The sequence below is a fragment of the Myxozyma melibiosi genome (genome assembly GCF_037950935.1).
Source record: "Myxozyma melibiosi strain Phaff 52-87 chromosome Unknown BZA70scaffold_2, whole genome shotgun sequence".
Lineage (NCBI taxonomy): Eukaryota > Fungi > Ascomycota > Lipomycetes > Lipomycetales > Lipomycetaceae > Myxozyma > Myxozyma melibiosi.
This window is the reverse complement of record NW_027042916.1, coordinates 873838-901350: the sequence shown is the minus strand read 5'-3', so window position 1 is coordinate 901350 and position 27513 is coordinate 873838. Positions and strand designations below refer to the sequence as shown.

At 50.2% G+C, this 27513-nt stretch overlaps 10 protein-coding genes across 10 annotated transcripts; 4 read left to right on the top strand and 6 right to left on the bottom strand.

Moving 5' to 3' along the window:
- Positions 1 to 130: 130 nt before the first annotated feature.
- BZA70DRAFT_288286 (uncharacterized protein) lies at positions 131 to 1226 on the bottom strand (the record flags this gene model as incomplete). Its single annotated transcript, XM_064914021.1, has 4 exons — positions 131 to 656; positions 719 to 846; positions 913 to 1045; positions 1105 to 1226. The coding sequence occupies 4 exons, from the start codon at positions 1224 to 1226 to the stop codon at positions 131 to 133; spliced, it is 909 nt and encodes a 302-aa protein (XP_064769866.1).
- A 684-nt stretch (positions 1227 to 1910) lies between these two features.
- BZA70DRAFT_275166 (putative peptidase family-domain-containing protein) lies at positions 1911 to 4842 on the bottom strand. The gene is made up of 7 exons (XM_064912105.1): positions 3832 to 4842; positions 3472 to 3764; positions 3213 to 3407; positions 3089 to 3153; positions 2396 to 3028; positions 2229 to 2319; positions 1911 to 2155 (listed from the first exon to the last, which is right to left on the bottom strand). The coding sequence occupies exons 1-7, from the start codon at positions 4676 to 4678 to the stop codon at positions 2093 to 2095; spliced, it is 2187 nt and encodes a 728-aa protein (XP_064769865.1). The 5' UTR covers positions 4679 to 4842; the 3' UTR covers positions 1911 to 2092.
- Positions 4843 to 5264: 422 nt separating this feature from the next.
- On the bottom strand, positions 5265 to 9903 carry BZA70DRAFT_266235 (RecF/RecN/SMC; the record flags this gene model as incomplete). The annotated part of the gene is made up of 7 exons (XM_064911013.1): positions 5265 to 5360; positions 5420 to 7615; positions 7681 to 8268; positions 8333 to 8458; positions 8517 to 8903; positions 8973 to 9164; positions 9220 to 9903. 7 exons carry the CDS (start codon positions 9901 to 9903, stop codon positions 5265 to 5267), a joined length of 4269 nt encoding a protein of 1422 aa, XP_064769864.1.
- Positions 9904 to 10977: 1074 nt separating this feature from the next.
- Positions 10978 to 12832, top strand: BZA70DRAFT_115673 (putative vesicular-fusion protein sec17). The gene is made up of 6 exons (XM_064909451.1): positions 10978 to 11174; positions 11264 to 11381; positions 11448 to 11570; positions 11642 to 11822; positions 11899 to 12073; positions 12142 to 12832. The coding sequence occupies exons 1-6, from the start codon at positions 11145 to 11147 to the stop codon at positions 12379 to 12381; spliced, it is 867 nt and encodes a 288-aa protein (XP_064769863.1). The 5' UTR covers positions 10978 to 11144; the 3' UTR covers positions 12382 to 12832.
- BZA70DRAFT_236057 (CRAL-TRIO domain-containing protein) lies at positions 12808 to 14206 on the bottom strand (the record flags this gene model as incomplete). Its single annotated transcript, XM_064910365.1, has 2 exons — positions 12808 to 13332; positions 13391 to 14206. 2 exons carry the CDS (start codon positions 14204 to 14206, stop codon positions 12808 to 12810), a joined length of 1341 nt encoding a protein of 446 aa, XP_064769862.1.
- Positions 14207 to 16718: 2512 nt separating this feature from the next.
- Positions 16719 to 18431, top strand: BZA70DRAFT_236114 (major facilitator superfamily domain-containing protein; the record flags this gene model as incomplete). The annotated part of the gene is made up of 2 exons (XM_064910366.1): positions 16719 to 17163; positions 17224 to 18431. The coding sequence occupies 2 exons, from the start codon at positions 16719 to 16721 to the stop codon at positions 18429 to 18431; spliced, it is 1653 nt and encodes a 550-aa protein (XP_064769861.1).
- A 503-nt stretch (positions 18432 to 18934) lies between these two features.
- BZA70DRAFT_115549 (uncharacterized protein) lies at positions 18935 to 21365 on the top strand. The gene has a single exon (XM_064909449.1). The coding sequence runs from the start codon at positions 19237 to 19239 to the stop codon at positions 21007 to 21009; it is 1773 nt and encodes a 590-aa protein (XP_064769860.1). The 5' UTR covers positions 18935 to 19236; the 3' UTR covers positions 21010 to 21365.
- A 1-nt stretch (position 21366) lies between these two features.
- Positions 21367 to 23352, top strand: BZA70DRAFT_115564 (uncharacterized protein). The gene has a single exon (XM_064909450.1). It carries the CDS (start codon positions 21491 to 21493, stop codon positions 23051 to 23053), a length of 1563 nt encoding a protein of 520 aa, XP_064769859.1. The 5' UTR covers positions 21367 to 21490; the 3' UTR covers positions 23054 to 23352.
- BZA70DRAFT_275150 (uncharacterized protein) lies at positions 23066 to 24149 on the bottom strand. The gene is made up of 3 exons (XM_064912104.1): positions 23697 to 24149; positions 23538 to 23646; positions 23066 to 23472 (listed from the first exon to the last, which is right to left on the bottom strand). Exons 1-3 carry the CDS (start codon positions 23983 to 23985, stop codon positions 23151 to 23153), a joined length of 720 nt encoding a protein of 239 aa, XP_064769858.1. The 5' UTR covers positions 23986 to 24149; the 3' UTR covers positions 23066 to 23150.
- Positions 24150 to 27429, bottom strand: BZA70DRAFT_255488 (uncharacterized protein). The gene is made up of 3 exons (XM_064910783.1): positions 26904 to 27429; positions 25279 to 26783; positions 24150 to 25218 (listed from the first exon to the last, which is right to left on the bottom strand). The coding sequence occupies exons 1-3, from the start codon at positions 27164 to 27166 to the stop codon at positions 24383 to 24385; spliced, it is 2604 nt and encodes an 867-aa protein (XP_064769857.1). The 5' UTR covers positions 27167 to 27429; the 3' UTR covers positions 24150 to 24382.
- Positions 27430 to 27513: the final 84 nt, after the last annotated feature.

The window sequence follows — 27513 nt, the reverse complement described above, 5'->3', positions numbered from 1 at the left end:
AGCTCTATTGAGTGGGAATTATAATTTACACCAGAACAGAACAACTAACACGACCATCGATATTTTATTAAGTATTAACACGTTCCTCTAAGCCCCAATTTTTCAACCCAATTCAACGTTATTCTACGGCTTAGTAGAAGGTAGAAGCCAACTCGAGATCGTCAGCGTTGAGCAAGTCGGTTCCGAGACCGATGAGCTGTCGGTAGAGAGTGTTGCGGGTCGACACAGGCCACCAGGCGACCTCCCAGAAGCGGGTCATGATGCCGGCATCATGGGCATCGTCGATGAGCTTCTTGACGGTAGCGTACTGGGTCTTGTTCAGTCCAGAGGGGGCGATGTCACCAACAATCTGCGAAAGCGAACCCGAAGCAATAGGGTTCACAGTCGCGGGGTACGACGAGTTGAGGGTAGCAATGGGACCGTCGTAGAAGTAGTAGCGGTCGGTGTGCTCGACGACGTAGTCGTAGGGGGTGTTTCCGGTACCAATGACGGTGATGGGACCGTAGGTGACGTCGGTACCGTTGTAGGTGGTAAGGTATCCCTTCTCGTTCAGGGGCTCGAGAGCCTCGACGATGTAAGGCCAGGTAGCATCACCATCGGTCTTAAGATCGACAAACAGGTACAGAGTCTGGGTAGAGTCGGTATCCCACACACCGCTGATGCAATAAGCAGTTAGTATCAATTATTACAAAAAACGGATCCCGACGTGCAAACTTACTTGGGAGAAGTCTGGTTGACGGTGAATGTGTTGTTGGGGTTGTTCTGGGTGAGGATGTCCATGAGCGGATCAAGGTAGAGGTTTTGGAAAGTGCGCTGAGCGTTCAGAGCAGCAGTGTGGTGACCGACCTATGATAGCAATTGTGAGCATTGATATCCCATCTAGCTAATCAAACAATCATCAGACCAACTTACGTAGATGGTGTCATCATCGTCGTAGTGCCAGACATCAGCCTCGACAGAGAGCACACCGAGCGACAAAGCGGTGTAGAGAGGGACATCACGCCAGTAGTCGTTGTGAGAGTGGATTCCCTTGCAGAAGATGTTCCTATAATATTGTCAGACATTAGAACCAGCCATACTCAATCAATTGCGGTCAGAACTTACCGAGTAATATCAGAGGAGTATCTGGTGTTGATACCACCCTCGAGAGAGAGCAGCTCGGTAGCGATGGGAGTAGCCGAGACGGCACCGGCCAGAAGAGTAAGGGCAGCAATTGAGAGCTTCATTTTTGTGTGATAGAAGGTATTCTTGTGAGATCAGTGTATGTTCACTTGAGACAGAGCAAAACCACGAGCGAAAGCTCGTGAATATATACTGATCTGGAGGCCGCCTACGATCCTGAAGCACATGGTACCTAGAGTTCGAGAGGTCTCCACGAATACCCGAGGACTATGGCCAGAACTTGCCGATGCCGCCAATCAACCGGGTGAACGGAAGATTAAACATCAAATTTGCCCATCGACGATAAGGTGCATGACGAGCACACAGCAAATCTGGGCCTACCGCAGCGAATCTCCGTGAACCGTGCCTGAGGCGTGGGGAGAATCCGTTCATATCGTTGGCTGGATCTACCGGTCAACAGAGTTCGCGGTTTCGATAAGCCGCACTTAATGTGGCTCCTGCTCTCCCGCAGCTGCTTCAGCTCAGTGTACCACCTACCGGATATGGCGCTGGTTGACTCGAGCTCGTCTGATTGACAGGCAAGAAAAGGCAGGCTGCGTAGGCAACCTGGATGCAAACGTCAGGACTCCGGGGCACGGACGGCACACGTGTTTGGCCCGCTGAACCACGTCGCCAATCAGCACCGCGATCTCGACAGCAGGACAGCGTCTGATATTACTGTCTGCATGGGTAATGCGTCAGGCCAGTAGTAGCCGAGCTACGCACGATAACTGGATAATATTCGTTGTGGGAATCTTAGGCGATTTTTAGTACGATTAATTCTATTTTCCTCAGAGTACCCGGTGCCAATTTCGCTCCGTGCGATAAAAATAGTATTCAGAGATACTCTTCGGCGAACATGCATCATGCTGACTCTCTCTCTGTTATATCTATATCAGCCCACATGGCATCATGTCGTGCATTCATTTCGTCAATACCCGCTAGAAAGATACTCTGTCCCGGCATAAATGATACCGATGCGGGTCAGCCAGCTCTAGATTGTGCGATTTTGTTAGGCTAATTTGAACTACTTCATATCATACGGATGTTTGTCCGGAAAAACTCACCATGACATAGCCATGTACGCCCACAACCGCGTATCCACGTGGGGGTATTATGTCAGTAGCGGAGCCCCCCTTCGTGTTTCCGTAGACGGCACTAAAGAGCGGGAAAATTAATACAACTGATCTCCCGCCATGTCAAAAATCTAATAAAACAAGCAAAGTGCACCAACCTTCTTCTTAAGTTCGTAATAATCTGGACCGCGTCAACCCAGGCTCCTGATCGAACTTGAAACCCAATCAGCTGCTCGGTAGGCTCAAACACAAAATCGGAAGGCGAGCCGCCTCTGTTTCCAAACATCGCCGAACCGCTTTCGAAGAAGAACTCGAGGCCGTCAACCGCCTGCCCGTGATAGATTCTGATCCGACGGATTTGCCTGAACAGTACCCTCACCGGTGCTGCAGTCGATGGAATCGCGTCGGCTTCTGGAAGAATGCTGTCAAACATAGGGGCCCGGCCAACATCCGTACGCGAACTTCGCACTAGAGCACTGAAATCCCCAATCTCGATCTGCTGCTCACCCAGTCCGAGTACCAACAGGCTGAATTGTTTCATCTTGTACTTATCAGGAAGTATTGTCCGTAGTTCTTCCTCAAAAAGAAATACCTCTTTCTGTGGACCGTCAGGGTACTCCAAGTGCGCCCGGCAAAGTCCGTCATAATGCAATTCAATCAAGTATATGCCTGTCGCCGATGTAGCAATTGCTCCGTTCTCAACCGGGAAAATCGCCGGTCTTGATTTCATGATAATTGGCTCAGCAGGGAGTCTAAACATCGGATGACATCTAAATCTCAACATATCAAGTCTACACAGAATCTGTTAGTCTTTGATCAAGGAAAGTGAAGGCTATCTACCGCCAACGTACCGATTCCAACCGCATTCATCTTTAGGCAGGCAGATATTCACTCGGTGCTCAGCGGATATCGGCTCCTAAATCATTAAACAGTCAATTCCCAGGTCGATGTATGTCAAATAAACAGGCTACTTACTCTGACACAAAAAGTGCGATTCAGCCGAACATAATCTCGAAGCATCACTCCAGACGTCTGATGCGGACAACCAAGTAAATGTCCTACTTCATGCATGAAGGCGCCTATTCCAACATTGGCAGCCTTGAAGTATTGACCGGACTCGTTACAGTCGTCTGCAATAATTCGAGTGTCCGCGGGAGTCGTATCGGAAAACTAGAATAACAGAGAATCAGCTTGACAGCACTCCTAAACGCATCAAAACCGTACGTCTACATACACAAGAAACGACATCTTCAATGTGTGAAGGCCAGCTATACGTCGAGTGACTGCCGAATATAGCCAGCTTGATATGTTCTGACCCTCCACCAATTGCAGCATGCCCTCTGATCAGATTTCTCTTTGGGTCCCATTTACTGTCCAAAATCAAGACAGCGACGTGCGTATCCTCCCCAGTCGGCGTTGGAGCAAAAGGACCGCCGTGCTTTCGTATAGCGTTTAGTGCATAATCAAACAGTCCTCCTGTGTCTTTGCCCTTGTCGTTTTGCTGTGCAACATCTGCGTCTCGGATTTCTAAAGAGAGTCAGTTCCGTTTTTGCACGATAACCACGACCCATCACAGCAGCGCAATTTGTCTTACCCTTCATCGTTTTGTCCGACCGAATCACATGAATTTTCGCAGTCATTCTTGATCTCCCGTCATACCGTGAGAGGGTATCAGGCGCCCACTCTTCATCAAGCCTGAACGTTCTGCGACCCATTCCGTTTCGTGACATCTGCTCGCCCGTAAAGGCCTGCATAAGATATCCCGCCACTCTGAGCTTTCGCGATGCCGCTTCCAGTCCATTTCCTTCACTCTCGGTTTTTGCCGGTGGGGAATCGAATTTGAATTCGCTGTCTCGAGCAACCATAATCGCTAGATGAAGAGGCGCGTTCTGTAGCAATGGCGTATAGTTGAGCTGTAGGTTTGAAGAACTAGGACCAGAGCCCATTCCAGGTGGTGGATTAAAAACAAATCGCAGATCATTAGATCCGGGAGACAAATGGACAAGCGCCTTGAAATACCCATCCGCGACCGGAAACGTTAGCGGTGGAAACTCCGCGAGGTGATGATGAACGGTGATCGAAGCATCAAATTGAGTATTCTGAGGTCCAGCACCTCCGTGAACAAGCACGACGCGCTGGTACAAGTTGGACTTCTGCGAGACGTTGTAGAATCGAGGAGCGAACGGATCTGCTGCTGCGGGCTGTGTCGAAACTGGCCTCGTCTGTAAATTCGGCGCCGGCGCTGCAGCGACCGCTGTATAAACTGTAGCACTCATGACAGGCACAGGGGACGGGGAAGCTTGGTAGTTGATTTGCTGCGTTGACGGTGGTTGTGGGAATTGTCCGTATGCCCCTCCGACTTGCGGGGTGGGCCTTGACGAAGAGGGAGCAGTCGCGTAGACGCTTTCAGGCCGAGGTTGCTTTTTCTTCAGGAGCCCCATTTTTTGTGAGAAGTTCAGCTAACAAGCTCTTATATTTGCCTCAAAATATCAAGCCGGAGTTCCAGCTTCAGGTGGCTATAAGAACTTATGGTGAAGAAGCTGTAATTATTTATAGATAGGCGCTTCTACGGGTGCTGTTCGTCCGCGGATTGGGAGTTAACTTAAGCGCGGACATACTCAGCCACTATTTCTGCTCGTGCCATCCTTTATATGCTTTACCTTCAGCTTCACAGATAGCTGCAGAACTCGTGAATACCTATATACACTATCTGTTACTTGCTTATTGCAAGATGTTATGATTTAGTCATTGGCAACACTGGAACGGATCTTTTGTTGGCCTTGGTCACTTGATCACTGGGTAGTACGCACACAATGCCAAAATGGGAACCTTGTAATCACTAGACTGCAAACCTCCTCAAGCTTGTAACACGTGGAGACAAAGCTGCAAACCATACTACGCCGCTCATACAAATAAACACATGCATTCATTATATTCACCTTCTCATACAATTTAGTATAGCAAAACGATTCAAACAATTTCAGCCTCTTATAATCAATCATCCATAGGTATCTTAACAATCTCTAATTAGGTCTGCAGCTGCCGTCGCTGCTGCTCCTCAGTGACTCTGCGATCTCGAACAATCGTAGTCAACTCCTGGTTTTTCAGAGTAATACTCTTGGTCTATATTCGAAGCAGGTTAGTTCTGTGAAATCAAAGGTAAGAGGAAGGAAATAGCGTACCATATGATTGACCTTATAAATGCCGACAAGTTGCTGAGCAAGCTCAAACATGTTATTTCGCAAGGAAATGACAATGAACTGCGCGTTCTTCGTTCTCTCCTTAATGTAATTAGCCACAATAGAAACGTTGCGGAAATCCAGCGCAGCATCAATCTCGTCCATGACATAGAGCGGAGTAGGCTTGAAATGATGCAACGCGAAAACAAGAGCCAGTGAACTGAGAGTCTTCTCACCACCAGACAGATTCGAAATGTTCTTCCAGCTCTTCTTTGGTGGCATCACACTGAATAGGATACCTTCCGAAAACGGGTCCAAACTATCAACGAGCTCGAGTTCGGCATTTCCGCCCATTGTGATCATTTGATACATCTCTTTCAGCTTGACCGAAATCTGACTGAATCCAGCCATAAACTCATCCAGACGTCGCTTGCGTAGATCCTCATACCGCTGCTTCATAGCATCACGCTGAGCAACAGCAGCCGTCAAATCTGCGTTTCGCGTACCAAACTCCTTCTCGCGGCGGCGGTATTCTTCAATAACTGCGAGGTCGACATGCGCCTTATCGGTCTTTTCTTCCAATAGAGCAATCTCAGCCTTCAACTCGTCGTTATCCATTCCTTGGAGTTCGTCTTCGCTGTAAGTAGGCAGTTCAGTCTGCATCTCATCTTCGTCGCCAGTATCCTGGAGCACCAAGCTAGCGAGCTTCTCAGACCAATGCTTTAGTCTGGCCCGGTTCTCTCGAATTTCCTTCTCATGTACCTCTATTCTATTCTCGAGATCGATCTCAACTTTTCGGAAATCGTTGATCTCTTTGGTGCGTTCGTCAACTCTTTGCTTGATTGCCTTGACGTTTTCCTGCATTTCCTCGAGAGTGAAGGCTGCCTCGTTTGCTACTTTTTCAACCTCGTCCGCCTGCATCTGAACACCAGCTAGCTCCTCCTCGACAGCTTTGGACTCGATTTCCACCTCTGCTAGCTCCTTCTCAGCAGTCGCCACAGCCTTGTTTTGTTTGGAAGATTCCTTTCCAGCTTTGGCCTTCGCCATTTCGCTGTTGGAGATCTGCTCGTTTCTGATCTCGATCTGCTGCATGATACCGTCAACCTTTGACTTTTGAATCCGAAGCTTGACACCACCAATCTGCATAATCTGCTCTTCGAGCCCCTTGATCTCATCTTCGATAGACGACGTCTTTGAGCGAATTTGTTCAGCTTCGGCCTCGAGCCCAGAGATCTTCTTTTCGAGCTTCTTGACAGCAGCATCATCCGCAGAGCTCGAATCAAGCTCAGACTTCAGCTCGGCAAGCATTTTCTTAGCATCCAGCAGATGAGTGCCCATGGCTTGAATCTCCAGCTCGATCTTTGAAATAGACACCTCAAGCTTCGGTTTCCTCTTCTTCAACTCTGATAGAGCATCCTCCATCACATTGACTTTGGCTTGCTCCTCTTGGAACCTCTGCTCGGCCTTCGCAAGTTCAGTCTCGATCTTCTTAAACTCCTTCTCAGAGATTCCGTCAGACAGTTTGCTCTTCATCAGACCTTTAGAAACTCTGGAGCCACCACCACTCATTGTTCCTGAAGTATCAATGAGTTTACCATCAATGGTCACGACACGCCATCTCTTTTTGCCAAACGCAATCCGGTTAGCTTGAGCCATGTCTTTGGCAACAAGGGTATCATGCAAAACACTATAAAATGCCTGCGCATATTTAGGATCTTTGGGTCGCACAAGGTCAAACAAACGAGGCGCGTTCTCTGGAGTCTGAATGGGCGATAAGTCTCTCTGAGCCAACCGATCCAGCAAAATAAACATGCCACGACCGAGGTTGTTCTTTCTCAAATACTCGATACAGGCTTGACCCGTCTCAACGCTTTCCACGACAAGGTTGTTGAGCGATGGGCAAGCAGTGGAAATGGCGACATCGAAACGCTCGTCAATGGCGCCAAGATTTCCTAGACGGCCATAGAATCCGCTGATGCGTCCAGATTCCTCAAGTCTCTTCAGGCTGGAGAGAACATTACCTTGGCTTTCTGAGGCAGCCATTTGCTCTCGCGCCTCCTGGACTCGCTGGCGAGCGATGGACACCTGCTGTCGCATTTCGTCAAGCGCGGAAGAAGCTTGAGCACATTCGTCCTCTCCTAGAACAATCTGCTCATTGACATGCGCAAGCTCCACCTTCAAGTTCTCGATCTCTTGTTCCTAGAATGACAAGCAAATGTTAGTCTCTGTAGTACCTTCATGATTCCACTAAGCTAAACACTCACCTTTGCACGTCCATTGACCTTGATCTCTTTAATTCTAGCCTCCTGATCTGCAATTGCAGATTCATTCGCTGCACGTCGGTCAATGAATATTTGAAGCTCACTCTTTGCAACATCAAGTTCAGAGATCTTCATATTCATCTTCTCGTTCCAGGGCTCTAGAAGTTTCTTCTTCTGCTCGATTTCGTCAGAGATACCTCTCGTACTACCCTCAAGGCTCTCCTTGATCTCCTCCAACTTGCTCTCTTCGCCCTGGAGGTTGTTCTGTAGCTGTTCAATTTCGCTTGAGAGACGCTCAATCTCCTCATCGTAGTTTGACATCCATCCAGCCGAACTGTTGACAGACAATTTTGCGCTTGCGATGAGCTTCGAGAGTTTTTCCTGTTTTGCCGCTATATGCTTCTTCCTCTCCGTAAGCTGGACAACATCACGCTCGTGCTTAGCATGAGCCTTTGCGGTAGCTTTGGCCTGGGCTCGGAAAGTCTCAAGTTCCTCGATTGCCTCCTTGTAGCTGTCGTTAAGCGACTTGACCTCGTCCTGGTTGCCTTTGTTGCTGGCCAACTGCTCTTCGAGTTGAGCCTTGAGTTCAGCCTGTATACAATGTTAGCTTTTGACTGGCCAATTTCTCAGTCTAGAAAGACACAAATTGGCATACCAGAAGTTCCTCGGTAACGGTGACGTTCTGTTGGCTGGTAGTAATATACAGTTGATAAAGAGCATTCTGCTTCTGTACCAACTCATTATTGTCGTTGATATAGGACATGGCAGCTTTCCGAGCATCCTGCAAAGTATAAAATTAGCATTGCCCGTCGCACCTTATAAAAAAATCCAATGCATACCTCAAGCTTCGATTTCTCCTTCTGGACAATCTCCAAACGTCCGAGCTTTTCATGACAAGCTTCGTTCAAAGCCTCAACCTCGACCGCCGACTCGTCAATCAGCTTTTTATACTTTGAAGTACCAATGATATCTTCCAAATACTCCAAAAGCCCATCGTCACTATCGTTCATTGCCTTTGGCTTCATCTGCGCAATACTTTCAACCTCTCCTTGAAGAATCAAGAATCGTTTATGGTCGAGATCGATTCCACGTTCACGGAGTAATGTGGTGACTTCACCGTAGTTACTCTCGCGGTCGTTAATTGTGTACTTGGACGAATTGTTTTTGAAAGCGCGACGAGCGACTACTAGTCGAGAATCAGGAACGAAGGACGTGGTCCCATCAGGCTACAAAAATCAACATGAATTAGCATCCATTATTCTCCCATAGTAACCAAGACAAAAAGATAGACTCACATTATCAATCACGTCTTGAAAATGCACTTCGACGCTACACTGAGTAAGATCCGGATGAACTGCTGAATTGTGGATCAGCGCAGAGAGCTTCGCCTGACGCATTTTGTTGGCGCGGAAACCAAATACAAAGAGAAGCGAGTCAATGACATTGGACTTTCCCGAACCGTTAGGTCCAACCACCGCAGAGAACGACTGATGGAATCTGTTAGTAGGGCAATATATCAGACGATCAAAAAAATTCACTTACGCTGTGGAAAGGTCCGACTTCCTGGCGGCCGGCATAAGACTTGAAGTTGTTGAGTACCAGGTTGGTGATGACGAGGCGTTGCTTAGGTCCCTCTGGAACCGGAGTCGGTTCCTTCACAGCCTCTTCTGTGCTTGCCTTCATTTTGGGGTAAGCAGGATCAAGCCCAACAACAGAAACATTCTGGCGAGAGGGAGAAACGTCGTCCAGCGGTTCGGGCTTGATGATTGGTGTTTGCAACTGCTTTGGAGTAAGTGTTGACTCTCTGATATTCTCGCGGTTAGCAATGTCGCTATCCGCTATCGGAGACTGCAGCGTCAGACGTCTGAGTCTGTCAACATGCTGCGTCGTAGGCGACAAAGGGCTCGCGCCGTGGTCTGTGTTTTGTTTAGACGCGGACAGCTGAGCGAGAGGAGTGCTGCTAACAGACGAGGCCTGGTCGAAGGATACAGAATTCGCATCGTCATCGCTGTTTTGCTCATCCTCGCTTTCGTCATAGACCACCTTCTTTGCGCGTCGTGAGCGATTTGCTGCAGGTTTGGTTGTGGTCGTCTTTGTTGTTGTGGTCTTTGATTCCGCAGTTTTGCGAGATCGCGTCGTTTTTGTCAAAGTCACGGCCGGAGACAGTGTCTCAGACGCTACAGACGAGCGAGTCGATCGAGTCGATCTCGTGGTGCGCGAAGACATGACTGAATCGAGTGGCGCGAGGTTCTTGTTGACTGATGGGCTGGTGTTTGGAGTTGGAGATGAAGTGGGAGAGACGCGATGGGCATTCGGGCTGGTAGAAAACTTGGGGTGTAGAGTACGGAAACAACAACAGCCGTTGTCACGGCAACCGAATCAAGCCGTTCAGCCTTTTGAATATGAACATTGATAAAGTCATCTGTACTGTAGTTTATGTAATTAATCTCACTATTATGTATTTCCTAACTGTCTTTTATATACGTGTAATATTATATCGAGACATAGGAAGCATATACTGGACTAAGAGGCTGTTGGATATGTTACTCGTAGAGAAGAAAAGCCAGATATAGCTGTTCTAAGTTTTGCGGTGCTTGCAGGCATAGAAATTACTTTTCAGAGCTTCTGAATAACAGCAAAAGTGCAGTCTTCAATCGCATATAGGAGCTCAGAATCTTGCGTGGGAATAATACCCATCACGAAGTGATCGACCTCTGTCGCTGCACTTAGCTCCCCAGCACCCATGATCTCAGTCTGCGCGTAACCACGCATATATTCTGCGGTGATTTCAAATATCAGTAAATATCAAGGGTTTTGAAGCTTAAACAGAGTTGGTAAGATGATATCTGAAGGGTATTGTGGGTAGCCATTCTGTAAAACTCGTCATGACTCCGACCGCCGGGAGAGTCTGCATTGAACAGGCTGCATCTGACATGCTGTCCAATTCCTTTATTTCGCTTCAGACCAAAAGAGCGTTATAATACTCTATTCATCCCACAGCCATCTTATACGTCCGGTGTGCTGGTCGTCTCAAATCTGTGCGGTTGCCGTTGGACCAGTGGTCGTAGGCGCCCGTTTCCCTGCCACAGTCGTTTTTTTTGTGATCGGATTTCTTAATCATTGTCATTATCATTTCCGTCACCTGCTTTAATCATAGAGAAACCGTCTAAACCACCAAATAAGCAGACACACTGTAGAGACAAGAAGGTGAGCTCGCCCAGATCACGGGCTCTGTGGCGCGGGCTTCTCGATCAGATGATGCCGGGTAAACGTGGGAAGCACAGAGCCGAATTAGTATAATCAGCTTTCCAGCTCGTATTGTATCCCCCGCGTCGGCTTTTACAGCGAATCTCGAGACTCAACAGACCTATTCACGCTCAAAAGGCTCTCCTCTTATCTTTATCTAGATATATTTCAGTTGAAGACTTATTGTTTTACGGGTCGAAGAAGAAGACAGAGCTATAATCATGTCGGACGCACAGGCATTACTTCAGAAGGTACGATAGGCCATGAGCATGCAATCTGCCTAGTTGTGATCGCACCGGATCTGGTCGGCACCTGGCTAACAGCTAAACGGCATATCTAGGCTGAGAAAAAGGCGTCGTCGTCAGGGTTTTTCGGGATGCTTTCGAGCAGTACGAGATACGAGGAAGCCGGCGATTTGTACGTCGAGGCTGCGAACGCTTTCAGGCTTCAAAAAGATAGTACGTCATAGTCCACCACTTGAGTCGGAAAGATACTATGTTCTAACAAGAGTTTGTCATAAACAGTGGTTGGCGCTGGAAAGGCGTTTGAAAAGGCTGCTGAGATGCAGCTGAAGTCGGAATCGAAGGACGAAGCGGCAAACACCTACGTCGAGGGATATAAAGCTTTCCGAAAGGTTGATCCTTCCGGTATGTGAATATTGTCTATACACCTGTTATTAGTTGATTTGCGTAGCTAACAGCAGCTCCAACTCCGACAGAGGCCGCCAGACTATTGATCCAGGCTATCACCTTATTCACAGCAAAGGGCCAGTTCCGCAGAGCAGCGACATACAAGCAAGATCTAGCGGTGCTGTACGAGAACGATCTCAATGATCTGGACCGCGCAATGGATGCCTACGACGACGCTGGCGAATGGTTTTCCAATGATGGTGCTGAATCGTATGTGTCTCTTTCTTGTCATTTGCGTTTATAGTTGCGTTTCTCAATCACTTGCTCATCATGATTTCACATGCAGTCTGGCAAACAAGGCCTGGCTCAAGGTCGCCGAGGTCGCGGCTCTGAAAGAGGATTACATCAGAGCGATTGCAAAGTACGAAATGGTCGCGAAGAACAGTCTCACAAATAATCTCACAAAGTGGAGTGTCAAGGATTACTTCTTCCGGGCTGGCCTATGTCATATCGCCAACAAGGTGCGCTGTCCCCGTTTTCCCTTCATATTTTGCATATAGGATTCCAACTGACTTTGTAAATTACGCAGGACATTGTTGCTGCCAAGCGGTCGGTGGAGGAGTACGCTGATGCGGACCCCTCATTTTTCCAGACCCGAGAGTTCGGTCTTTTGCAGGACATTATCTCCGCCTACGAGGACGGCGACCAAGAGCGATTCACAGACAAGGTCTTTCAATTCGATCAATTCTCGAAGCTCGATAAGTGGAAGACGACGATCCTTCTCCGTATCAAGAACTCGATATCAGAGGAGGAAGAGAACATTCTGTAAATTCGGGTATATGCGTTGGAATCATACATTTGTCTTTTGTATTTGAGTTTATTGTGGTTGGCTTGATTGATTTTTGTTACTCTTCATGTCTCTGTTAGAGGTGTCAGTATCTGCGATTTATGTAGCAGTTCATTCGAAATCGATATTTTTAAAAAAACTCTTCGTACTTTTGGTGAAAGCGTACAAAACAGGCATGGAAGATAAAATAAAGTAGTTTGGGTTGCATACTAATACACCTGCAGAACTCTACAGTGCGGACATCATGCAAGAATCATAGGTACACGTTTCAAAAAGACACCAGTTTTCAAATAAAAGGAAGTAGAAATAAGCAAAAATAACCAAAAAGATAAAAATAGCAAGATAAAAGAGAGGATTAGATAGAAACTGGAGATAGAATAAGGAAAAGAAACACGACATGAAAGGCTTTTAGGCTGTGCTGCGCTTCAAGTCAATGTAGTGGATGCGGTCGTAAACCGTGCGAGCGCGCAGGTAGGGATCTAGGCCGACGTAGTCCAGTTTGAGACGCTTTGCAACGTCAAATCTCGCCTGCCGGGCCTCACTGGAAGACGAGTATATCCAAGTCCAGGTCGCGTCTTCATATTCTCTCACAATCTTCGCGCGCTCCTCAAGCAGTTTCTCCCGCGTCTCGACGTCCTGGAGTAAGTCGTCCTCGCCTTTGACGGGTTCGATATATTGGTACTCCCACGGGTCGGAGCCGCCGAGGTCTTTCCATAATTTGTCGCGGTCGATGAATTCGGATAGTTGGTCAGAGTTACGGACAAAGTGAATCTTGGACGCGACAACTGGGTCGAGCCAGCCCTTGATGATGTTCCAGACACCCTGGAAAATCCATGGGGCCTTGTAGACTAGGCAGACACCCAGACTCTCGGGGTAGTGAGCTTCAAAGCACTTGATCATGAATTTGACAGGAGCGTAGTCCATATTCGCGAGCTAAAAAACGTATGTTAGAACAAGTTGGAAATGGCATCAACTGAATAAGAGAGCGTACCGAAAAGTCACTGAGGTCAAAGATAACGGTCGCGGTGTCGACGGGGTCCTTCAAGCACATGCGGGCAGTTTCTATCACGTAAATGGTATATCTGTTGAGCGCATCCTCAGATTGGTCACCTTGCTTGTGAAGACGAGCTCGCACAACACATATGGGTCTTCCTTCCTTGTCTGTTTCATGAAGATAGGACTTGCCCATCCGCAGCTGCTTCAGGAAGCCTTCATCGTGCTCCGCAAGCGCGGCACCCTCACCCTTGAACATAATGGACTGGACATCGACTTCCTTCAAGCGCCAGTGCATGGTGGAGACCATCATGACGAGTGCCTTCTTGACATCCCATTTGCGCGCGCGTAGGAATCGCAGAAGCAGGCCGTCGGGATGATCGGCCTGGACCATACTCCAGAACGCGACGCGCAGCTCCTCAGGCGTCATTTCGGCGATAGCGGTCTTGAACTGCTTTGATTGGCCGTATTTATCATTGTCGTCAGTTGTTGTCGCACTGGCGATGGAGGGGCTGCTGATTGTCGACGAGTTTGTTTTTTCCTTTTCTTTCTCCTTGCTCTCCTTGTCCTTCTTTCGGAATACTCCGAATCTTTTCTTCTTCTTGTCGTGGGATTCCGCAGTCTCGGAAACAGCAGTGCTGCCGTTAGCAGACTTGATGGAAGCTGTGGCCGAAATGGCGGAGGATTCGAGGAGCGAGGGAGGGGGCTGGACGCCGAAGGTCTTCATGATCAGAAGCCAGAACTCCTTCAACTTAGCCTCCTGCTCGGGAGTGAGATTTCCGGGACGTCCGGGGGCCTGGTTTGCAGGCGGCATATCGAATGGCGGGTATATTGAGAGAAAGTCTGGGCAGGGTGGGTAGCGAAGGGCGGCCTGGTAGATGGCAACGGCCTGGGATGGATGGCAGTCCCGAAGCTGGTCGATAAATGAGGGGGATTTTTGCTGCTGTACGGCAAAGAAAGTGGCCGCGAGAGTGAATGCGGTCGGCTTGAACGAGAACGAGGGCGAAGCTGATGAGTTTGAAAAGAAAAACCTGGTGAAAAGACGACGGGTTGCTCTGAAGACCATTAAACAGGAGTGAAGTGAGGTCCTCTGATGTTTACCAAGGGCGCGCTTTCCATTCCTTCACAGTAGAATTGGGTGTAAAGTCAGCTATCATAATCAGTGCACTCGGCACACGCTCACTAGTCGCGTCTGCTGTGTTTATTACGGCCAGATGCACCACTTTGCTGCATTTTTTACTCGGTTCTGCTACGGAAGTCTCTACAATCATCCTTCTTCCCCTTGTTGCTCTGCACCTTCCTCAAAGCTCATCGACGAGCTGGTGCGATGCTTCCGTACACCGTTTCTGGCCGGGTGTCGGTAAGTCACGTGCTTCCTGCCACGGGATATTCTGTCACGAGCGCTCTTCGCGTTGTAAACTGTTGAAGATCCACGTTCGACTGTTGCGAATTCTAGTTGCGGCACCGATGTAGGATGGTTTGATTGTGAGGAAGTTTTTGAAAGCAATTGATTAACGATTGGTGATATCGCGAGGCAGACGAAGTCATCCGTGGGCAACGGTTGGCTTGTCGCCTTTTTGCCCCCAGCGGGGAGCAACGCTAGACTGCCATGTGCTTGGGTCGATTGTATAGCAAAGAGAACAATGGCGACTATTTCAGGTCATTTTGCCTTTGCGGCAAGCGCAATCGCTGCAACTGCAGCTATCGCCACCACGCTGCTTACGTCTACGGGGGAACAGACATTTCAGCGCATACAACTCTATATAGACTTGAATCGGCGTAGCCTAACGACACTGCTAAAGGCCGAGTCCTAAATCGAAGAAAGAACGATATACGTCATTCTCCGCGGGTCTCGAGAGGCGTTGCAGAAAGCAAAATTGTGTTGTCAATAAGAGGTACTTGGTCGAGTTGGTATCTGTGATCGATGAAGCGGTTGAAGAGAGCTTCCGATAGATGCCGGCAGCTAGTGTCAGTTAGGCTATAAGCTTTGATCGATGATGAAATCACGTAGAGCGACAATAGCCAGTATAGACGGGGATAGACGGGGACTGAAAGCATGCTTGCGAGTAGTAAAGATTAAAAAAAGCCTACTTGAACTATAGCATACACGACTGACCAGCCGTGTAGGCTCTGATATCATCGGGCTGCGGTTCTTTGTTGAGCCGGATACCACATATCTATATCAATTATAAGCATAAAAATATATCAATTGCCTCTGTGTGTTGTCATTGATACATGCTATACCAATCACCTCCAATATCTCCCGAAAAAGAGGCAATTGCTCCAGAGCAGACAAAGATTGTTGGGCTCGGTTAGTCCGGCTGCGCTACGAAAAGCTCACGACGCTTACATTTCCGGCGTCTGTGCTCGAGTGGCTCCTGCTCAGAGACGGATAAAAACAAAAGACAATTCGATTATAACAAACGTCATCGGCGCGAAGACGAGCTTATTTGTGCCGCTTTGAGTTAGCAGCGAAGACGAGATAGAGATGGCTCCCGCGCTGGGGATGAGCTAAAATGGATCAAGGTCGATGACGTCAGATACACAACCGGCAACGATGAACCGGTATTCGCGCTCCTGAGCACATATCGCAGGAGCAATAAAAATAGAGATGGTTGATATTCGAATGAAATGAAGCTAAATTAAATAAACAGACAAATATATTGGAATAATCAATTGTGAGGGGAAGCAGCCAAAACAGCAGAGAAACCCATAATGGGTGCTGCTTAAACCCGAACAATACCTCAGTGTCGATTAGACTATGCGCGGGTGCAGCACCGTCTGCATTCAGGCCTAAACAATAGCGGCACCTTGTTCCTCGAGATCAATGACGCAACGGGCAAACTGAAATTCAACAAACTGAGGATCCAGCTAGGCCGCTTTCACCACTGTCGCTGGCCGGCCCGCGCAGAATACGAGCCAAACTGTAAGCGGTGAGGGGTGGCGGCAGCGTAGCACCAGCGTAGCACAGGTGGCGCGCCACATCTGCACCGCCCGTGACTGAGCCACAGAATGCCGACTACCGAAGCAGCACAGTGAAGAACTCGGCACCGGTGTGCCGGCCAAGGGGTTCGATCCATCCTCACTCACAGACCTCAACTCTCTTCTGGCTCCCAAGGCGGCACTACGGCACTACTGTCGTCGACAGGTACCTGTTCTGCCGTCTCTTCCGCTGGACTCTCCTTTGTCTCCCACACTATATAGTTCCTGTGTTCTGCTCCCCTGATGCTGTTCTTTTTTCGATATCCTCTACTTCACATTCTTACTGTGGTATCTCTAATACCTCTTCACTATCAATACTCGAATCGAAGAATTCAATATCAACAATGTCGACATCTTCCAATACCGAAGCCGACTCTCAGCTCTACGACGTTGAGAGCCAGCGTTTGGCTCCCGTTATATCGGCTAGTCATCAGCCGTATCTTCATACGGCACCTACCCACATCGAACCTCTTGACGCCGCCAATTTCCCTGTCGCTGCCGTCAGCTCCCAGGCTGATCTGACAGAATACGTCTCTCCTCACCAGGACGGTTATGTCACCGACAAAGAGGGTTACAAGCTCGTCACCTTTACACCCGGCGATCCCGGCAACCCAAAGAACTGGTCAAGGGGCTACAAGTGGTACTGCACCATGGTCGTCGCTCTTCTGTGTTTCGCTGTCGCCTTCGGCTCTGCTGTCGTCACCGGTGATATCATTGGTGTCCAAGAACATTTCAACGTCTCACAAGAAGTCGTAATCTTGACCGTCACTCTTTTCGTCATTGGCTTTGGTAAGCATTCTCCCTTTCCTTTTTTCTCTCATCGTTCCTATTGCTAACTATCCCTACTAGGTGTCGGTCCTCTTGCATTTGCTCCTCTGTCTGAGCTTTTCGGCCGACAGATTGTCTACCTCACTACCCTTGCCGTTGCCGTCGTTTTCATTGTTCCCTGCGCTGTCGCTCAGAACATCGGAACTCTCCTCGTCGCTCGTTTCATCGATGGTGTTGCCTTCTCCGCACCCATGACCCTTGTCGGTGGTACTCTTGCCGATCTCTGGGACGATGAAGAGCGTGGTGTTGCCATGGCTACCTTCTCGGCTGCTCCTTTCGTTGGTCCTTGCATCGGTCCCATTGTCGGTGGTTACATTGGCGACACTGTCTCCTGGAGATGGATCTACTACGTTTTCTTGATTTTCAGCGGTGCCATCTACGTCCTCGTCGCTCTTACCATTCCCGAGACTTTCGCACCTGAGATCTTGAAGAGAAGAGCCCGCAAGCTCCGGAAGGAGACTGGCGACAGCACTTATGTCACTGACCTTGAGCGCAACCGACGTCCTCTCGGCGAGATGTTGAAGGTCTCGCTTTGCCGTCCCATGATCTTGCTCTGCCGCGAGCTCATTGTCTTGTTGATGTCGATCTACATGTCCGTTGTCTATGGCTTGCTCTACATGTTCTTCTTTGCCTACCCCGTTGTTTTCCAGGAGGGCAAGGGAATGAGCGGTGGCTCGACCGGTCTTATGTTCATCCCCATCGCAGTCGGTGTCGTCCTCTCGACCTGTCTCTCGCCTTTTGTCAACAGGCACTACATCAAGCTTAGCAAGAGATACAACGGCCACCCGCCAGCTGAGATCCGCTTGATCCCCATGATGATCTCGTGCTGGTTTATCCCTATTGGTCTCTTCATCTTTGCCTGGACTTCTTACCCGCGCTTGTCCTGGGTCGGACCTTGCCTTGCTGGTTTCCCTTGCGGTCTCGGCTTCTGCTTGCTCTACAACTCGGCCAACAACTACATCGTCGACTCGTATCAGCATCACGCCGCCTCCGCGCTCGCAGCCAAGACCTTCTTGCGTTCGATGTGGGGTGCCGCCTGCCCCTTGTTCACCATCCAGATGTACCACCGACTCGGAAACGAGTGGGCTGGCTCTCTTCTTGCATTCATCTCTCTCGCCTGCTGCGCTATCCCGTATCTCTTCTACTGGTACGGTGCTAAAGTCCGCTCGTTCTCCAAGTACGCTTATGCGCCTGAGGACGACGCCGCAGAGAAGGCCGAGGGTCGCTAAGCATCTTATTTCAGCAAGATGAATTAGTCGGTCGTATATACAATAATCTCATTGAAGGGGATGAATCATGAAGAAGGTGACGATTACAATAATAATCTTAATATGGGTATCGCTTTCGTTTCTTAATTTGCAGTGTTCATAGATATACATGTCTCAAAGGTGTTTTTACTTGATCATTTTGCATGCTTTTGTGTTTTAATGGATAGAAATAGAAATATGGAGTTTCTTCACTATAACAGTCTCATCACCATAACGTAGTATTAGAATTGCGCAATAAATAGGCCCTTGGCACGCTTTATGTCATCCGGTCTACTTCTTGATCTTCATTTCTCGGTCGCTAGTTCTTATCAGCCGTGTAGTAATTGGAGGCTGTGCAGTCGAGGTCGAGTAAAGTGACGCATGTTCTCAGTAATTGGCCTCTGGTTGGCGTGGCGAGCCGGTCTGAACCTCACCGCTTCTGTCACCCGCTTCCCCAGTCTGCTTCCCTGCCGTCTTCCCCATATTCCCCCCCTCTGCCGCCTCCCCACCGCCTTTCCTTCCTCTCTTTTTGCTTGCCTTTCTACTCTGCCCGCTGTCGATCTCCAACAACCTCCCTTCTACCCCTTCCGCCCTGCCTCGCCCGTTCTTTCCTGCTCCAAGACGGCGCCAAGATGCCAAGCAAGGCTGCATAAATCCCTATAAATTTCGACGACTGTGCCACGCTCATCTGCGACTACAAAGCCTGCCCATCCCCGCGTAGACGAACTCTGCCCTTCACCAGCGAACCTCTCTTCTTCCCCACCGTCGCCCTTCCCACTCACCAGCCATGTCCTCCGTCGCCAACTTCATGCCGGCCGCGTCCTACCCGTCCATATCGTCGCTCGTCGTTGACCACGCCTCCGCCGGATTCGCCGCCGCAGCCTCCTCTTCCTCTACCTCGCCGACCTCGTCCACGGCATCAGTCGCCACCTCGTCCTCCGGTGGACGGCTCTCGACCACCTCCTCCTACTCCTCTGCCGCAAACTCCCCGACCTACAAGCTTGCCCAGGACTCGACCTCACCTGCTGCTGCTCAGTCGTCCTCGGGCTCGTCAGCTCAGTCTGTCCGCCAGCCGGCCTCGCCCTCAGACGGCCTTTCCTGCCAGTGGGGCGCCTGCTCAGAGACCTTTGCCTCGGCTGAGGACCTCTACAACCATCTCTGCGACCACCATGTCGGCCGCAAATCTACAAATAATCTCTGTCTGACCTGTGCCTGGGGTTCCTGCCGTACCTCGACCGTCAAGCGCGACCACATCACGTCCCACTTGCGTGTCCACGTGCCGCTCAAACCTCACCGCTGTGATTTCTGCTCAAAGCCGTTCAAGCGCCCTCAAGATCTGAAGAAACACGTCAAGACACATGCCGACGACTCTGCCTTTTCCGACAACTCTCGTCCGCACCGGTCATCGCAGGTCTCGGGTGCCGCGTGGAATGCTCGCGAGAGCTCGTCGTCGTCTAATGAGGAGTACTCGACTTACACTGTCGGCTACTCGCACTTGCCTTTGCCCAACCCCGACAACGCGCACCAGCAGAGCCAGCACTACTCTATCCCTGTCTCCCATCACGACAACACTGGTTTCTATGTGCCGCCTTTGGCCACCCATCAACAACCGCAGCAGCAGCAGCAGCCTCAGTATGCCTCCACAGCTTCTGGCGTCCCGCCCAGTTATCAGCACGAGTATGCTCCTCCCCCGTTTGCAGGCCTTCATGGAGACATGCCCCGCAAGCGTGTGTTTGATGCCGCCAACGATTTTGTCGAAGATGTGAAGAGACACCGTGTTGCCCCAGTATACGGACAGGATATGGCATCCCGTCTTTCGGCCTTGGAGGCCTTGGTCGGAGTCGTGCCGCCGTCTACCGAGTACGCTGGTAACTATCAGTCGCAGAACCACTCGCACTACCCGCTCCCGCTTTCGCAGATCTCGCAGCCGCCGGCTCAGCACCCGACGACTCTTCCTGCTTTGAAGACGAAGCAGGAGATGCTTGAGGCCGATCACTTCCTCAACCAGCTCTCGACCTCTCTGTACAGCTCTTCGTCCCACCCTGCTCCGCTGCAGTCGTCGTACTCGTCAATTTCTGCGCCTTCCGGTCCGCACCCACAGCACCAGCAGCCGCTGATGTCGAGCTCGTCTGCGCAGACGCAGCCGCTGCAGCCTGCGTCGTTCACCCCGATCAGCAATTCGAGCCCGCACCTAACTCCCTACGCCTCGATCCAGGTGCAGTCCTCCTCCGGTCTGTATCCCTCGCTTCCCGCGGTTGTCGGCACCGAGCACCATCAATCCTACCCTTCGATCGGCTCGCGCTTCGACATCGATCCTACTCGTCGGTTCTCTGTCGGCGCTCTGCAGAAGTCTGCTGTTAAGGACGCCAAGGCCGCACCTGAGGAGGAGAGTGAGCGCCAAATTGACGATCTGGTCGAGGGCATCAACAGCAAGCTTGATCTTAGCAAATCTGACAAGGCTGACTTTGAGCTCTCTGATCGGCAGCGAAAGATGCATATCCTCGTCATCGAGCGTCTTCGCACTGTTGTTCGCAACATGATGGTCTCAATCGATGTTTAAGTGCTAGTTTTTCGGTTTATCTTTCTTTTTTCAAGACGATCTTTACATTGTGGGTTATGGGATTTAGGATAGGATGGTTTTTCGTGTAGTGCAATCAGTTTTTAGGAGTAAAAAAGGGTTCTAGTTTGGCGTTGAATTCTTCAGATGTATATTCGATTTATATGCGATTATTTAAGGAAATATGTGTTTGAAGAGTGTTTATATTGAATATGTCTCGGTCTTTGGATTTTGGTTATGTGATTAGTCGATTTTTCCACTGTATTATTATTGTTTATCGTTTTCTTCTGGAAATAGTAGTCACCAATCGCTATAAATATTTTCTAACTGCATTTTTGCCACTTTTTTTTTCTATTTTTTTATTTCGTGCGATTTTGGTGTCCCCTGATCTATAAACTTAAACCCGAGCAGAACTGATTTCTTCGGATCTGGACTCTGAGCAAACCCCAGTACGAGAAAACGACGACAGCCCACACGACCACCGATGCCGGATACCAGGCCACCACAGCCTTTCGCTACACGGCACGATGCCGACCGCCACACGACACGCAAGCGCGTGAAGCTGAACCACGTGCCTGCACCGGTGATTTCGATTGACAAGACACATCCGCTGGGAATCCAGCCGTTAGGGAACCTGATTCTGTCGAGCAAAGATGCGGGGCAAGTCGAGCGGGAGAGTAATGCGCTGCGGACGCGGCAGCTGGGGTATTTTGCGATACTGCCGGATGAGATGGTGAACCTTGTGCTGCAGACGTTTGGGGCGGAAGAGCTTCGGCGGGTTGGATATTGCAGCCGGGTGTTTTCTGCGTTTGCGACGCAGGAGGATCTGTGGAAGCAGCTGTTTGTCGAGCGGGGAGTACCGCCTACGAAATGGTACGGCAGTTGGAGACGGACGTATTATGGTCTTGAGGAGGAGCGAGAGGCGCGCGTGCGTTGCGACGGGCTGTATTCTGATGTTTTGTACCGGCCGTTTTTCTGCACGCACGCCTGCACGACCGAGTACCTCAAAGCGTGTCTGGAGCACTACTCGTCCGAGAGCATTCAGATCCCTTATCTATCCGAGACTCCGACGCAGGCCGAGTTTGACAGCGAGTGGGCGTATAAGCCGTTTGTCCTGCGATCGCACGAATGGCCGAAATGGTCGTTCTCAGAGCTGCTGAAGGAGTATGGCGAGATCGAGTTCATCCAGGAATGCGTGCGGTGGCGGCTTGATGTCTACGGGCAGTATATGGCGTCGAATCAGGACGAGTCGCCTTTGTATCTGTTTGACCGGGAGTTTGGTGATAAGACTAGTATGACGGTCGAGTACGACGTTCCGGGTATATTCAAGCCGGACTACTTCACCCTGCTGAAAGATATCCGTCCCGACTACAGATGGATAATCATCGGCCCTGAGCGCAGTGGAAGCACGTTCCACAAAGATCCCAACGCGACATCGGCATGGAACGCCGTCGTCCAGGGCGCAAAGTACTGGGTCATGTTCCCACCCGACGTTCTTCCCCCAGGGGTCTACACTTCCGCGGACGAGTCGAGCGTGACCTCGCCGCTGTCGATCGCGGAGTGGCTGTCTGAGTTCCACAAGGCTGCGCTGGCGACGCCGGGGTTCAGACACGGCGTGTGCAGGTCGGGCGAGGTGTTGTATGTGCCGAGCGGGTGGTGGCATTTGGTGGTGAATCTGGAGGACACGATTGCGCTGACGCAGAACTTTGTCCCGCTACCGCATATCATGAGTGTGTTGCGGTTTTTCCACAATAAGAAGGATCAGATTTCTGGATTCCGAAACAAGAAGCGAGCTAGCTCTGACGACGATGACGAGAACGAGGTCCCGGACGAGGATATTTTGAGCATGTTTGTTGACAGATTGTTGGGAGGCGAGGCAGAGCTCACTGACGAAGTAGAGGGGAAAATCAAAAAGTGGACAGAGTCGCTGGGCGAGTCGAAGTGGGATAAGCTGATGGATGCGAAGGAGAGTGGGTTTAGTTTTGGTTTTGGGTTTGACGAGGATGAGGATGAGGATAATACTGAGGATAGAGAAGATGAGCGATGATAAGGATTATAATGTAATGTATTAATGCAGCAACTGTGCTGTATCAAGGAGATCAATTCATGGGCCAAACATTATGCCAAAAAGTACAAAAAGATGATTACTTTCCAAACGCATAGATACCACCCTTCTCAGCAACATCGACCGAGATCTTGCTATCCTCAAGCACCTTGCCGTCAACCTCAAGACCAGCATCGATGTGGTCGCCAGGCACGACAGAGCCGACGCCCTTGGGTGTGCCGGTGAGGATGATGTCGCCGGGCTGGATGGTCATGACGCTGGAGATGGCGGAGACGAGCTCGGGGATCTTGAACATCATGAGGTTGGTGGAGTCGTGCTGATTGTATGGGGTCTGCTTGTTGACGGTCAGGAACAGGGTCACGTCGGAGGGGTCGGGAATGGCAGACTTGGGGATGAAGTTTCTGAGAGAGGATGAGGAGTTAGTAGACTGTTCTCTGGTAGTAATGAGTTGCGGCGGACGACTCACGAGACGGGGAGGAAGGTGTCGAAACCCTTGGCAGTGGTCCAGGGAAGACCCTTCTTCTTGATCTCGTCCTGAACGTTACGTCCGGTCATATCAATCGCAACAGTGTAGCCTATTCATGTCAGCTTTAAGTCTCTACTGCTTAAAAAAAACCAAGCATACCGCTGATTTGGTCAATGACCTCATTCAAAGCCGTCTTCTCGTCCTTGCCACGGTAATCGTAGTCCCGCACCGTCTTATCAAACACCAGCGCGAGCTCAACCTCGTAATGGCATTTGACGCCAGTCGGTGCGAGGATTGGGCCCTGGCCGGGCAACAGAATCGACGACGGTGGCTTGAGGAAGAAGAACGGCGACGTGGGCTTCGCGTTGTTGAGCTCGAGCACGTGGTCAAAGTAGTTGCGGCCGATGCACACGACCTTGCGGCATTTCTCTGCAAACGCGGTTGACATTTTCAGATGCAATTGAGTGTGTTGTTTGTGTTGGAAAGTGTCGAGAGAGACGGTGGAGAGGTGAGCGCAGGGAGGAGCGGTGCGGGATAGCGGGGGAGAAAGCAGTTCTCGGAAGAGCGTCAGACGCTAACTTAAAAGGTTATCGCCCGCAGCCTTTGGCGGGGATAAACAAAACTTCGGCGATTGCGTCAGTTTCGACGAATAATCCTGTTATCACATATTGGATGCTGCTTTTTATCGTAGTTAGATATAAAAGATGCATTGAAGGTCAATTGGTGTTCACGCGTGTTCCTGGTAGATTGACAATCATCTCGAATCTAATCTATCGCCAAACTTGTACTTCCGGCATCCTACTAATTCCAGAACACTTTAACAGCAGATAATATTCCTACACAAACTACTCGACAAGCGCCTCCTCAATATGAAGCTTCGAGCGCAAGAAATCCAGACGCTGCTGCGTAATCGCAATCGCCTCCTCAACCTCATGTCTGCTAAGCCATCCCCGCGGTTTCACATCTTTTGCGTGCGTAACCCCGTCTTTCGCACCAACCCACTGCGTCCGGTCCTCGATCCAGTCCCATAGATACTGCTCCTCGATGTCCCATAACGCGTCCCATTTCTTCACCGCGTTGGATCTCGACCGGCTGCTGCCGCGGCCACCGAAGATTAGGTACGTTGACTGAATCAGAACGAGGACGAGCAGGCCGATGACAATATACGTGATGTACGTTCCGTCAAACTTCTTCTCCGTCTCGTGTACCGGCTGCCGGATTTGCTTGACCGGCTCCGACTTCTTCGTTCCTTTGCTCTTTTGTTTCTTCTTCTTGCTCTTCGTCGTTGCCTTGGGCTGGAACTCGTGATTCAGCGCCGCCACCAGGTCCTTCGCCGACTGCGCCTGTCCCTCGTTCGCACCCTTCTCAATCGGTCCCTTGATCCAACTCTTACCGCTCCATTCAACAGTGCACATAATCAGCATTCGCGTGGTATTGTTCTCGGCCCATGTTATGCAATACTTTGTCTTTGTCACAAACAGGTTTCCGTTCGGAACATCCGGTGTCTCGGTCGAGACGACGACTGTGACGTGATCGTTGAAGTCCCAGAACGTTAGCGTCTCGGTCGTCAGGCATTTTGTCTGCTTGGGACCGATACTGGCGTTCAAAGGCTTGATGTAGCTAAACGTTCGCGCTCTGTGACCTTGTGCGTCGGGCTCAAACGGTGTAGGCTTTGTCATATCTGTGTACAAAAGCAAATTGTTAGCACAATCTTCCAATCACATAATCGTACTGGTCTTACCAAAGTTCTTGAGAGTGTTTGTGGTGTAGTTCATCATCCAAGTCGAGTCATCACCCCACAGCAGAGTGCATAACCGACCTACCGGAACATTGAACTTTTCGTCACAGACAATCTTCTCATAATGCTCGTTCGGCGGACATCCACAGGTAGTAGGAGCGTGTTTCAGAGGACCAATTAATTCCAACTGCTTTTCGTCTAACCCATCGCCATTTCCCTTTCCATCACCATCTCCATCACCCGAGTTTCCATCTCCGTCTGCATCGCTTCCGTCACCACCTCGTTCGCCGTCTGCTTCTTCCCGCTCGCTGTCCGACTCCTCGTCAGAAGATCCGGACGGTGTTCCGCTTGGCAATTCGCCGTTATGCCAGATCGAGCACATGAGTTCGTAGGTACTATCTCGGGAGATGAAACTGGCAAACACGTTGCGCGCATGCAGAGTCTGGACAACAATCGCGTTAGGAAACAGTCCTGCCGTGGTCTTCTTTTCGATCGCCACCACTTCATCAAATGAAATCACGAGATTCGTGACCCAGCCAAAGATATTCGAGTTGAAGCAAATATGCTGCTCAGAGATATATAGACGACCTTGAAGTAGAATTTCTCGACTCAAGGCACATCCGTAGTCCTCAATCAGATAGTCATCTTCAGGCACCGATCGAAAGAGCTGGTGAAACTCTCTGTTGCGCTTCTTATTTGCGACAGCAAAGCCAGTCACTCGCGGCTGCTGAGAGATCTGGGGCGCAATACTTGATAGTCCAGTCGGTGTAGGCATCTGGCTAGCAGTGGACCCTCGTCGCCGAGTCATGGAGTTGCGCTTTGAGTTTGAGCGCTCGGTGTTAGCGAGGTTCGTCGTGCTTTCGCCAAACGCGGGATTTGCAGGGGTTGCAGCGCCGGACTCGTGGGCTTCTGACTGCACGTTCTCGTCGTTCAAGGAGTAGCCGCCAGCGATGCTACCTGGAGCTCCGTTTTCATTTGATCCTTGGCCTTCGACGATGCTCTCGAGAGTCAGATGACCAGATCCAATAGTTGCTACCGTTCGCGCTACCGATGGCGTGGAATCGTCAAATTCTGCGGATTTGCGAGGAATCGGCTCGGTCTCAGCTCTGGGCCTACCATGGGGAAAATCAGAGGACAGGTTTGGGGTAGTCATTGGCGAGTTCTCAGTAGAAGCAAGGGGAGAGTCTATGCCGCGGGCCATCGAGTTTGTGACGCCGGTGGTGAGAGTGGAGAGAGTGTTTGCTGCAGTTTGGGCAGCCGAGAAGACAGAGGTCAAGAATGATGGACCGGTGATCGCAGCTGAGTTTCCTTGTAGATTGCTTTGGAGAGTCCTCACTCTGTCAATGCCTGGTCCTCGACCTAGCGCGACAGATGACGAGGCCGCAGAGGTTGATTTTTGATCAGCAGGTCGGCCAGCGAGGTCGAGATTGGCAGGAAGTGACCCGGTAGGAGAGACCTGTTGTGCTATCGATCCGATTTGTTCGTCCTCGGATGATGAGTCGTATTCACTACAGAAAAAGGTGATATGTCAGGATCATGAATGAGAAGGAATGGCAGAAGCCTTTGAATCAAAAGCTGGATGTGAAGAATTTCTAGCTGCCAGTCCAGCCCTGGGGTTTGTTTGATACCTTCCACTCCAGGAGGCCTCGTCAAAACTGTAATCCGAGGCAATACTCGCGCGTCTTTCATCGCTAGCTGGCCGTGACGAGCTGGTCATGATCGCATCAGAGGCAGTGGACGCTTTGCGTTTGATCCGATTGTGCCTGCGTCGCTGCTTCTCTTTGAAATCCTGCAGTTTCTGGCGCACTTTCGATTGACTGCGTCTGAGCGACGACGACGGCGACAGCGAAGGATGTGAAGATGAGTGCAGCAATTTTTCCGCCTTGTCCATGTTGTATGAGGAAAAATCAAGGTGAGAGAGAGGTTGAAGTGGTGAAAAGGAGAGGAGGAGACGGCCACCCGGAACGAGGAAGATCCGAGGACCAAGTGCCGAGCACTCTCAATTATACCGTGAGGTCTTGATTCCTGGCACAGGAGCCGGGGAAAAAGATGACAGAGGCTTGAAGAAGCAGACCAGAAGCAGATCTCTTCAAAAATAGAGCCGCGTAAGCAGATGGTTATAAGAACAGAAAGTGCTGACTGGCGATCCGCAGCATCGAAATGAGCTGCACGCGTTGCTCGCAGACGCTGAGCGGCTGCTTCCAGCCCCCGAGACTGAAACCGGCAGCAATGAAACCA